At 63.4% G+C, this 12175-nt stretch overlaps 1 protein-coding gene across 1 annotated transcript; it reads left to right on the top strand.

The window, feature by feature from the left end:
- The first annotated feature begins 455 nt into the window (after positions 1-455).
- Positions 456-3915, top strand: CIBAR2 (CBY1 interacting BAR domain containing 2). Its single transcript, XM_026107925.2, has 5 exons — positions 456-1621; positions 2164-2232; positions 2300-2395; positions 3317-3439; positions 3565-3915. Exons 1-5 carry the CDS (start codon positions 1325-1327, stop codon positions 3913-3915), a joined length of 936 nt encoding a protein of 311 aa, XP_025963710.2. The 5' UTR covers positions 456-1324.
- Positions 3916-12175: the final 8260 nt, after the last annotated feature.

Genomic DNA, 12175 nt, shown 5'->3' on the forward strand with positions numbered 1-12175 from the left:
GAGCTATGAGGCTGCTATAACAAACATGCATTGCGCTATATTGGATCCATACGTTACATTGTGCAACCAGAGCCAAGATCTAGCTGTGGGATTTGCAGGGCCTCATCAGGAGAGAGCACCAGACCCAGGAGGTTTCCAGGCAGCTGAAACCAGGCTGCAGCGTCCTTCCTCCCCCAGGTCTTCCTCCATGGGGAGAATCGGTGGCAAAGATGCCCATGCTACCCGGCAGATAGATCTGATGGGGCAAATCCCTTCTCCAGTCCTGGGGAGGATGGAGGGAGGATGCCAAGCTGCAAAATGCTGATGTTTGAGCTCCCGAGAGATCATGGCTCCAAGCAGGGCCTCCCGGCAGCCTGGCTGCCCCAGGAGAGCCCCTGGCCACCCCACCCAAGAAGTCAACCTCCCTGGGCTCCTCGGCATCCTCCTGCTGCTGCTCGAGTCCCTCGTCCCCGATCCGAGCGTCTCCCAGCACTGCTGCCAGGCCCCCCTGCACTCCGGGCTTGCCCCACCTTTCCTTCACTCATCGCCACGCGTTTTGGCTCTTCCCACCTCTTCCTTTTTGGCTCCGGTTCCTTCCTCTCGTTGGTCTCCAGCTCGTTAGAGGCAACGAGGTGGGCATGACCCCGCATTGCATACAGCAGTACAGCCGACCGGAGCAACAGCACTGCTTGCAAATGATTTATTCTTGGCACAGGGCCACCGAAAGCAGGGAGGGGGGAAGCAGCAGTTAAGCGGAGCTCCAGGACCTGAGAAATTTAAGGCGCTGCTAGTCTTTCATGGCAGCGTGTCAAGGCTGCACGGCGGAGACCGAGCGCGAGGGGGATCAGCAGGTTTTACAAGGTGATGCACAGCGGCCAAAGCCTTGGCAGAGCTGCTGGGAAGAGTGAGACGGAGCGGCAGGCTGCAGCTGCATCCTCCGGCTAACGCTGTCCCTACAGCGAATGCAGAGGTCTGACCCGGCCAGCTCGGGGACGGCGGTTGTCGGTGGGGAGAGGCAGCTCGGTGCGTTCACGGAAAGCTGGAGCCCACCAGCACCACGCACGCTGCTCGGCGGGGAACGTGCCAGGAGCTGCAGGGAGCCGTGAGGAGCACACACAGCTCCCAGCGGCCTTGGCCATGCGTTGATCGGACGGACTCGGGGCTTTGCAGCTTCAGCAGTTAATTTGATGGAGAGTCGCTGCAGGACCCAGCGTGGGAAGGGGGTGGTCAAGGTGAATGGCAGCCCAGCCTGTGCAAGCAATTCCTCACTGCAGACATGCAAAAGAGGGTCTGCTGCCTGCACAAAAGGTTCGTGTAAAGCCTTGGGGCTCTAATTCCCGTGCAGATGCAGAGCAGCGTTGCTAGCAAACCCCGCCAGCACCGCTCCCCTCTCCTTTGCCCACCCAGGGACAGCCAGGTGAGGATCATGGAGAAGACGGTGGCCAACGCAGAGAAATACTTTGGCCGGTTCTGCTCTCTGATGGCTTCCTACACCCAGAAAGTGGCCAAGCTCCGCGACAAGTCCGATCTCCTGGTGAGGCAACTCATTGACTACGCAAACACCGAGAGCCCCGAGCTGCGAAACACCATGAAGGGCTTTGCGGAGGAGTTAGCCAAAGTGCAGGATTACAGGCAGGCCGAGGTAAAGAGCGGTCGAGACCACAACCCTCTAACAAGGTCCTAAGCAAATACGTCCCAGATGTGGGCCTTCCCATCAGGAAGCAATAAACACACACGAGCAATAAAGCGAGCAGCAAGTACTCCGCCGGGTCTGCGCTGCGCGACGACCGGCGCTCTCCCGGAGGGATGTGCTCCGTCCTGCTCTCGCCATCCCAGCAGAGAGGCTGATCTGTGCAGCGTGTCCCCACTCCTTCAACCCGGGGGGAGGAATCAAGCCGAGGGCTGGACCTACCTCCTTGCTGGAGATGACAGCCTGTCTCTGAGCATTTTGGGGTGGTTCCAGCCAAAAGGAAGGATTTCCCACCCCCTCCCTGTACCACGTCATGGTGCACGGGACACCTGGATGTAAGTGGGTCTTTCAAACGCCCTGTTCGGCACCATCAGCTGGGAGACCTCGAGGCCTGGGTCTGATCTGAGCGTGTTGGCTGGAGGCCGTTGGCTCGGTCCCGTTCACGCCAGGCTCTTCCTTTCTGCTTGGCAGACAAATATCCCCTTTCCTTGCAGATAGAGCGGCTGGACGTGAAGGTGGTTGAGCCCCTGAAGCTCTACGGCATCCGACTGAAGCAGATGCGGGTGAGCCCCGCGAGGCCGCCCCGCCAGCCTCCGCCGGGCTGCAGCCAGCGCCCGCGTTGTTTTCCAGGCAGAGCCCAAGAGGTTCAGCAGCACCCGCAGCAACCAGATGAAGCAGCTGGAGAAGCTGGCGCGGCTGCGACAGACGGCACCGCTGGACCGGCAGGTCACCGTGTCCTTGCCGGCAGAGGATGGGCAATCATCCATCCACGGGGATGTAGGCAGATGTTATGCTGCTTCTCCAGCTCCCCTTTCCTGGCCCAGGAACCCAACAATCCCAGCCCAGGGGGATTTAGGGTCGAGACCCTCCACATTTCCCTCACCAAAGGTGCATTGCTCTTCACCAGGGAGGTGTGTTTCTAGGAGGCCAAGAGCAGCAGGCTCAAGGGTTTGGCCTCAGAAGAACCTTTTGGCTGCCTTAGCAGCGGAGAGGCTGCACGCTCTGTCTCCAGGTGCATGCACAGATCCCCCCCCCCCCCAAATATCTTGACTAATTTCAATGCAATTCAAGTCACATCATAAAAATATTAAATCCATGCAAATTTGGTGAAAAACATGTCTGGGGCATAGAAAAGGACCTCTCTAGCCCCCTGCCACAACGAAGGCTGTTGCTCGGACCCCTCCTGAGCCATTGGGGAATCCAGCCCGATGGCCGAGGGAGGGGGATATCTGGGGTGGGAAGAGAGACAGACCCTGGTCTGGAACAGCACAGTAAATAAAAGCAAATCCTAGCACAGCAAAGCACCTTCCCTGGGCAGCCTTTCCTTGACTCCTTCTCCAGGCCCAGGTAAGCACCAGCCCCCCCCCAAAACGGAGGGATGGGCACAGCTGAGCTGAACCCCAGAGCAGGACAGCGAGGACAGGCCTGACATGCGCTTCATCCTGCATCCCGGCATGCTCGGGGTCCGGCTCCTTCCAGGAGCATCGGGGAGGAAAATCACTGCTCCTATTTTCAGCCGAGCGGCTCCCTCACCCCGGTGGCTGTTACAGAGGAGCCGAGTCCCCGGCTGAAAACTTCCCCTGCATTAATATCCAGCATCTGCATCCCTGCAGAAACACGTAAAGGAGGGGGAAGGACTTCCAAAAGAGATCTTCCTTCCCGCAGGCTGAATCCAGGGTGCACCGAGCCGTGGCGGACACCAGCCGCATCTCGAAGCGCCTGGAGGAGACCTTCAGCCGCTTCCAGCATGAGAAGCCGAAGGATGTGCAGGTACCGGCTGCTCGGCCCAGCCGGGAGAGCCGCGGCGGCCCCGGGGTCTCCCCTCCTTCCCCAGCACCGGGGAAGCCGCCCCGCTGGGGGCACGCTCACGCTCTGCCCCCTCTGCCTTCCCGCAGAGGATTTTCTCAGATTTTGTTGCCGTTGAAATGATTTTCCATGCCAAAGCCCTCAAGGTCTACTCCGACACCTTCCAGAGCCTGCACAGCTATGACAGCAGGAAGGATTTGGAGGTGGGGGGGGGTCTGAATCCCTCGCTAAAAAGCCCAGCTCTCCATACAGGCCGCCGACAGCCAGGGAGCCCCTCGCCACCCTGGGCCACATCCCTGGGGAAACTGAGGCAGGGAGGGCTGCGCTCACCGGTCATCCAAAGCTATGGCAAGCTGGTGCTTTTCAATCCGGGCATGTGCAAACTGGGCAGCTCTCCAGCCCTCCGAGCTGTTCTGCACTTCGGCTCTGCTGGTTGTTAGCTACCGCATTGCGGGCTGTGGTGCGCGCCGGGGCCGTGCCATCACACCTCCTCTTCCCGCTGCACTTAGGGCTCCCGAGCAAAGATCTGCCTGGCGTCGGGAAACTGCGACCCGCGGCCGGTCCGCGCCGCCAGCCCATCGCCCGCCTGCCGCGGTCCCCGGGGGGCCGGGTGAGATGCAGCGCCGGTGCACGGCATCCCTGCGACCACCGCTGCCGGGCACTCGGGCTGCCCGCGCCTGTGCCTGGCTTCGGCTCGCGTCCGCACCGGGCTCTGCCACAGCCGGCTCTGCTCCCGCTGCCCACGCGCGGGCACCCGCTCCCCATCCCCGGCCGCTCGCTGTTTGCAGATCCCCCTCGAAGCTCAACGCGCCCGCGGGGCGACGGCTCCGGCGTGACTCACTCCTCCCCGCCGGCAGCACGAGGCAGCTCAACCCTGCAACCCGCAGGCACCGTTCCCGGCGGCTCCCCCGCGGCCGGCACCGAGCACGCCGTGCTGCGACCGCGGCTGGGATTTGCAGACACTTTCTATTCAGATGCGCAAACACCGGCAGGTCCAAAGCCCTTGTTTAGTCAGGGCTAACAAGGCTGGCAGGGCTCTAATAAACCCCAGAGGCTCAAAGACCTTCGCGCCTTGACCTACCTTGTTTACCAGGGAGTACATTTATCTCCCGTGCACACCGCTCGGCTAGTGGCTGAGCGCAGACAGCATCTCCGGCCCCAGCAAATTCCCACCCAGGGCAATGCAGAGCTGCAGCCTGGGGCGAATCAAGCACAGCCGGGTACAGGCGTTGCAGCCTCCGCACCGGAGCAGGACCGAGGTGTAGGGTCTGCTTAGGTACCGGCCGTGCAGCGTGGTGTGGCGGGTCTCCAGTCCCCGGTCCTGGAGCTCTGAGCAGCTCCTGGAGAGCGGCGGAGGATGGGGAAGACCCCGGGGAGCAGGGCCGTGGGACCTCAGGGACACCGAGTGTGCCCCGAGCAGGCGGCCACTGAGGCCACGAGCTGGGCAGGTTCGCGAGGGGACAACCCTGGGCGGCACCTCTCGCCGGGGCTGCGACCGGCCGCGCTTTGCATCCACGTCTGGGCACCGTTCAGCTGCTGCTGCAGCCCCTGCGCACGTGCAGCCCCGCGGCCGCAGGAAGGGTGCTGGTCCGGGATGATCCCACCCCAGCATCCCGCAGTGCATGAAAGCACCGGCTGCAGAATAAACAACCACCTGCGTGGGGGGCCGCGGCCCCCGGGCACCGGCGAGCAAAGCCACACTGTCACCTGCCGGTGGCAGACAGCTGAGCAGCGTCCCCGCTGCCGTGTCACCCCCCGGCGCGTTTTGGCTGGGAGGACCCAGCCTGCGGGACACGGCCCCGTGCCATGGACCCCGCGTCCCCCCCGGCTCAGCCCCGTGGCTGAGGAGAAGCAGGCCCCGGTGACTTCACCCTCCTCCTCCTCCTCCTTTCCTCGCAGGCTGTTTTTCTCCCCCTCGCCTCCTTCCATCAAGCAGCAAATATGCTTTCAGAGCACCGCGACGGCTGTGCAGCCTTTGGAACAAATGTTCTCTGCCAGGCGTCGAGCACCGGGGTGGAGGGGGGACTCACACTGATTTAATGACAGTGATTTAAGCAATTTGATCCATTTTCATGGCGCATTTACAGTTAGGGGAAAGGGAAGGGGAAAAAAAAAAAAAAGAGGAGAGCGAGAAACACAGGAGCGGAGCGGAGGAAGGAAAGGTTAGGGAAGGCACCCCAGCAGGTGCTCGCGGGGGGAGAGGCTGCCGTGCTGCCGCAAGCTGTTCCCCTCGCCGCGCTGCCAGCACCAGCCCTCGCCAGCCTCCCGCGCCGCGCTCCCAGAGCTGGCTGCCGTCCGCGCCGGCTCCCGGGGCCGCGGCTCGCCGGAGCGGGCGCCGGGACTGACCCCCGCTAGCACCGGGATGCTGCAGCCCCAGCACGGCGGGATCGATGGGCTGCGGATGCGGGTTGTGCATCCCGCGGCATTTCCCGGGGGCTGCTGGAGGTCCCGGCGCAGGTGGTGACACCGGGAAAGGAGGAGGGTTGATGGATCGCCCTGGCGTTGCCAGCACAGCCTGGCCTGGAGATAAACGGAATAAATGCAAAACGCAGCCAGGGAGAGAGGGGAGGCGGAGGGTCCGAGGGAGGCCTAGGCCCCGCGGGGCGGCAGCGTCCGGGGGGGAGATTTGCAAGGGCGGGAGCGGGACGAGCCATCCGGCACGAGAGCTGCTGCAGAGCAGGCGCCGCTGCCCCACTGGGAAGTGCAGGCAGCGGTCTCCTGCCGGGAGAAGGAAGAAATCCCATGGGAAAGCCTAGGGGATGAAGCCCAGCCGCTGATGCTCGTTACGCCCCGGCATCCCACGACGGCAGGAATTTCTCCCCTGCAGCTCCATGCACGCACGGCGGGGCTGGCCGGAGCTCCCGTTCCCACGCAGCCTAGTCCATCCCTCCCATCCCGGCGGAGCGAGGGGGGACGGCCACCGGGCTGCCCAGGTCCCCGGACAGGTCCCCAGCAGGCGCTGGCTTTGTCGGGATGCGAGAAGGGCTGCCGGCCCCGGGGACCCCTCAGCTCGTGGGAGGGCAGAGACCCTGTCTGGGCGCTAATCCCAGACCTGCCTGCACTTTAAGCAAGTGCTTAACACCCAGCAGAGCAGCCAGTGGGGTTAAGCACATGCTTAAGTGCATACTGGACCTGGGGGCTCAAATGGGAGTTGAAGCCTGGCGCTGGGGGAGCTCCAAATGCTGGTTCTGCCCCTGGTTAGTTGAGCTTCTCGTTGCAATTCGGACAAGCAGGGCCTTGGGTGACGGAGCAGCCAGGACATGTGGTTCCCGGGCTATTTGCAAGGTGCCAGTAAGACTGCGTCTAAACCGGCTTCCAAAACAAGCGTCCGAATGGATTTATCCTCCCCCCTCCTCCTCCCACAGCTATTTTTGAACCAAGAACGCAAACGCCAAAGGCGCCCGCGGCACTAACGCAGCCTCGGCATCGCGCCCTGCCCCGGCTCCCGCTCGGCTCCGAAGGGCCGGCGGCACCGCGCTGCCCCGCGGCACGGCTGCCCCCAGCCTCCGGCCTCCTGCCCCCGGCCGCTTTAAAGGCGGCTTTCAAGTCGCGCGCCGGTAATATTCACGCGGTAAAGCTGTACGCCGCAATTAAATCGGCCATTGGTTTCGCAGGCTTCTGTGGTCAATAGTTTTATGGTAGGGTAATTGCAAAGTAATGGAAAGGACGGAAGAGATTAACCCCGTTTTAGCTAGAGGCAACGTCAGGAAACGCAGAGCAAACCCGAGGCAGAGGCAGGAGCGAGCAGGGAAGAGGGGGGAGGCAGGCACGGGGCGATGCTGCTGCCTTCGGGATCAAGCAAGAAGTCAGCAGCAGGGCGGAAAAGCGGCTGCTCAGCTCCCTACTGCCCGTGCCGGAGCCGGGCACCGCATCCCTGTGCTCCCTGCCGCAGCGCTTTTCCGTGCAGTTTGTCCCCCGCGTCTCCCCAGCGTCTCAGCTCGGCCCTGCCTGGCTGTCACCGCGCCTGAATCGCTCTTTCCCAGCGCCTCGACGGCTGGGTATCACGTAAAACACAGCTGTGCCCTGACACCGCTGCCCGGCCTCGAGGAACGGTGAGAGCAAACCACATTTTGCAGCTGGAAAGCTGAAGGGAGCCGTTAGTTTTAAAAAAAAACTAACAGCAGCAGCAAAGCTGGTGTAGACTTGTGTTTCTTCGTGTTTTTAATGCCCTCGAGAAAAAAAGAAAAGGAGAGAGGAAAGGAGAAAAAAAAATCCAAGCAGTAAACAAAACAAACCTTCCTACCCAAGCCAAAACGGCGAGAAAATAGCCAGGAACCCTGGAAGGGAAGCTGTTTATTGCAGTTGTGGGATTCGCTGCCAGTTTCAGCAGTTGGACAATTTTCCTTTTTCATCCCATAAATAGCCACCCCTCTGCACCGCGGCCCAGCGCGCCGGGGCGGGCCGGTGTCTGCAGCCAGGGACGCCTCCCGCGCGGCAAACGCCCCGGCCCGTGCAAAACGCAGCACGCGTGTGTGCAAACGCCCTTGGGACCGGTTGAGGTCCCGGAAAACCTGCCCACGGTGTGGCCCCGCGCCGGTGCCGCGCGTTACCCGGCTCTTGGGCATCCCGCGGCAGCGTCCGGGCTCGGCAGCCTCGCCGGCGGGGCGGGCGGCGATGCGGCAGCCCAGGAATCGCCGTCCCCAGCTCCCGTCTGATGTTGCTCTGCTTCCCATTAGGACGCAGACAAAGCCGCGCCGGAGCAGCCGGGTCGCTCCAGCACGGAGCCTTTTGTCTCCCCATTAAAAACCCGCCAGAGCGACAGAACTCCTGCGGCCGCGTCGCTCCGCGTGCTGAGGGCTCGGCTGCAGAGCCGAGTGCGCTCAGCGGAAAGGAATCCGCGGGCTGCGGATCGAGCCCACGTGGGAAGCGCCTGCAAGGGAGAAGCCGTAACCGCGGGGCCGCGCGGTGCCTGCCGGGGCTGGGAGCCGGCGACGCTGCCCGTGGGAGCCGAGCCCCAAAATCCCCCGGCTCCGGGAGGGGACACGGAGGCCTTTGGCAGGCCGGCCCTGGGAACCTGGCCCCCCGCTTCACCAGGGAAAAATTAAATTTGCACTCAAATTTTCACTTCGGCAGCAGAGCGAGCGGCTCGATTTCCACCTGCTGCTTTGCAGCCTTCGCTGCGCACGGGAGAAGCGCGCAGCTGCGAGTTTTCAATTATAAAGCACACACACATAAACGCAGTAAACAACCACACATATGGATTTTCAACATAAAACCCCCCCAAAACGCGGGGCGCTCGGAAGCAGGCAGGCTGCCCCGGGAGCAAGTGGCTGCTGCTGCCGCTGGGGCAAGCGGGGCCGGCCGCATCCCAGCAGAGCCGCACGGCTGCAAACCCTGCCTGGACTCTGGCCTCCCCCTCCCCAAAACCAGTCCTCCCCATCCGGCCGTGGACGCGGCAAGGCCGAGCTCGAGGCCAGACATTGATGTGCAGCGTGGTGCGAGCTTGGACTCCCTCCATGCGCCTCAGGAGGAGCGCGGCACCGGACCAGACGCAACGCTGTGCAAGAAAAAAAAAATGCATTTATCCTCCTTGAGGGGCTGGGGATTTCTGCCGGGGGGTGCAATTAGGTTTGGAATTGCTTCAATTTCCCTCCGGAAACAGGCGTTGGTGGCACCGTGCACGCGCCACCCGTGCATGCAGAAACTGCGGCATCCGCCAAAAGTGCGCGTGCAAGAGGGTAGTTCTGGGGTGAAACCAAAACTGCCCCAAGCCGCACAGCAAGCGGGAGAGCAGGCTCCTTCGGGGCCGGAGGGGGGACAGAGAGAGGGTTTTGGAAGCCCCCACGGCCCTCATGCTGCGCAAGGAGCAGAGGGACACCAAACGCTGACTCCTGTCCCCCGCCAGCGACTTGGAGACGCCGGCAAAACCCCCCCACCTGCGGGGAAAGCGGCGAGCGGCTGCCCTGTCTGGGCAGCGAGCAGCCACGGCAGCAGTGCCACGGCCTCGACCGGCTGCTACGGCCCCGTCCCCAGGGAGGTCCCAAAGTCCCGCCTGCAGCCGGGAGCTGGCTCCCCCCGCGTCACGGCACGGGCTGGGAACCAGCAAAGCCTGACCTAAACCTCAGCCCCTGCCGGCACCAACATCCAGGTCGGCTCCTGGTTTCAATTATCACCTGCCGCAGCAACAGCTGCCGAGCGCCGGGGACTCGCCGGCAGGGCCGCGGCGGCCTGGGGCTGCAGCTGCGCCGCGCTCGCCCGCGGTGCATCCCGCTCGCCCGCTTCCCGGCGGCAGGAGAGGCGGCCGCGCTGCCGGAGCCGCCGCGGGAGCCGGGAGAAACCTCAGCAGCAAGGAGCGAAAACTGAAAGCCGCCCCGGCGCTGCGCAGAGGTGATCCAGGGGACAGAGCAGCTAATTGGCAAGGCGAACAATGCATTTTAATTAAACCTCTGCAGGAAAGGAGGGGAGGGAATGCAGTTAATTGCACGGCGCGGGAGCAGGCGATTAAAAGTGCTCTCCGCTCCGGCGGAGGTGGCTCCCATCCACCTGCGCTGAGCAGAACAAGGCCGTGCAGGGGCTTTGCCGGGGGGACGGTGGGGGTGCACGTGCCGCCGGCTCAGCACGTGCTGCTGGGGTTGGTGGAACTGGGGGGGCGCGGAGCCGCCCCATGCCGCCCCTGGGGCCGGGAGCATCCCGGGGAGCCGCAGGGTGGGCAGCGGTCCGGGATCCCCGGTGGATGCTGCCGCCGGGGAGGGCGTGGGAAGGGCCCGGCTCACAGTTCCCGGGGCCACCAGGATGCTCCCAGCCGGGAAAAGGGGCATTGCTGCTCCTCAGCTATTCCCTGTTATGGAGCAGCTGTAGGGATTACGGGAATAGCGGTGCCGGCAGCCTCCCAGTGGCATCTCGGCGCCTGGGCAGGGGCAGCTCCCACGCTCTGCCCTCCATCAGCTGCCGGCTCATTAGCACCTGCCGCACAAGCAGCCATCAGCCCTGCTGCTTGCCGGCCACCAGCCATCGCCCTCCTTCCCTCCTCCGCGTGGATTCCCTGGTTTTTGGCTCTGACCCCACGGAGCTTTATCCACCAGCCCCACCGGGGGCAAGGGAATGACTCCAGCGGGCACAGTCACCCCTGGGCAGGATGCACGCGGGGAGCGGAGCAAAGCTGCAGTGCTGCTTTTCCGCATGGCGTCAAGCGCAAAATAAATCCGCTGAGGGAGCTCCGAAACCCGACTTTGCTCCCGATATGCAAGAGCCGGGCAAATCACAGCAATTAAAAAGAAGAAAGAGCCACATTGACTTTCACAGCCGCAGCCCTTAGGCCATGTTCGGCGGGGGAGCACGTTTCGCAGTGCTCAGCGTCCCCGAGAAACCAGCCGCGGCCGACTGCACCCGCGGGGCTGGGCACGGATCACCGGCAGCGCGGGGGCACGGGGCGCGTGTTGGGGACGGGGACGGGGACGGGGACGCTCGGCAGCCGCCGGCAGGGAAGCCGTCTGCAGCGCCTCTCGCGCGGGGAGCATGAGTCAGAGCTCCCGCCGCCGGGGCCTGACGTCTGCCGCCTTCTCATTTATTCTGCACGGCAAATATTTGCCCGGCGCGGTTGCACCAGCCACGCTTTATTCAGGGACTCGTTATACGTTATCGCTAGCAGCGTGTAGGGGGAAAAAAAAGAAGCCACAGTGCCATCTTGGGAAAGTCGCCTCGCAGGCAGCACCGCCGAGCACGCGGCTCCGCTGAGCAGCCCCCTTGGTGCAGGCAGCCGTGGGGCAGCGACCCACGGAGCAGCCCCGTCCCCAGGGCTCGCGGGAGCCGCACAGCCCGCGTCGGAGCAGGGATGCGCACAAGCACACAAGCTCCCCTTAACTCTGCGTCTGCCAGCGCCGCTACGGAGCGGGCGAGGAGGGGAAACCGAGGCACAGGGAGCTCCTCGGGGGGAAACGGCAGTAAGGCAGCAGCAGCACTTACAGCCCGGCTGTAGGATGTCCCAAAAGCACGGGCAGCATCCAGCACACGCGGACGGTCTGCCCAGAGCTAAGAGGAGGAGAAGAAAGGTGCTGAGACACATCCCGAAGATCCCCAGGGCCTGTAGCAATAGGGCCCATGTCCCACCCAACCCCTTCCCTGGCAGAAGAGGACAAAGCCAGCTGGCACAGCGGACCTGATGGGTCCCCCTTGGCCACGGGGACCTGATGAAGGCTTCACCGAGGGTTAAAACTGCCTCCAGGACAGTTCAGAAGAGCCCAGAGAGGTGGAAGGGAGCTGGCCGAGACATCGCCCCGCTGCTGGCCGGCCAAGGAGGCGCGGGGACCCTGCCTGGACACAGAGGCTCAGGTTGAAAGCGCAGAGCAAGTGGAGATGACCCCCACCTGGGATGTGCCCACAGAGGACAGACGCGTTTTGTTACCGCCCGAGGCCGTAGCTGCATGTCCATGCATGCCGTGGCTCCGACGAGCCCTTGAGCCCTTCTAGAGCGGAGCCGCGGCGCATCTCTTCCCAGCAGCATCCCCACGCCGCCGTAAAACAGCCTCGGGCAGCTCGGGCTCCTGGAAGGAGAATCCAATTGGGGTTCCTCCACGGAAATCTTCTGGTTTCAACTCTAAATCCCACCCCAGGCCCAGGGAAACAAGGTGCAGGCTGCCTCTCGCCTCTGTCACACGGCTCGAAGCCCTTCCTCGCTGGAAGGGTTGTTTTTAACACGCTCCCCTCCCCAGGCAGGCCGGCCGGGTCGGCGCTGTGGGAAAGTCGCGGGCATGCGACATTCAT

This window comes from Dromaius novaehollandiae, chromosome 13, assembly GCF_036370855.1.
Source record: "Dromaius novaehollandiae isolate bDroNov1 chromosome 13, bDroNov1.hap1, whole genome shotgun sequence".
NCBI lineage: Eukaryota > Metazoa > Chordata > Aves > Casuariiformes > Dromaiidae > Dromaius > Dromaius novaehollandiae.

Excerpts from the sequence above, each read along its gene's own strand:
- CIBAR2 (XM_026107925.2), top strand. The coding sequence starts at position 1,325 with ATGCAGAGCAGCGTTGCTAGCAAACCCCGCCAGCACCGCTCCCCTCTC. Across the intron at positions 2,233-2,299 it reads TCCGACTGAAGCAGATGCGG|GCAGAGCCCAAGAGGTTCAG; the intron begins GTGAGCCCCGCG and ends GTTGTTTTCCAG. Across the intron at positions 3,440-3,564 it reads AGAAGCCGAAGGATGTGCAG|AGGATTTTCTCAGATTTTGT; the intron begins GTACCGGCTGCT and ends GCCTTCCCGCAG.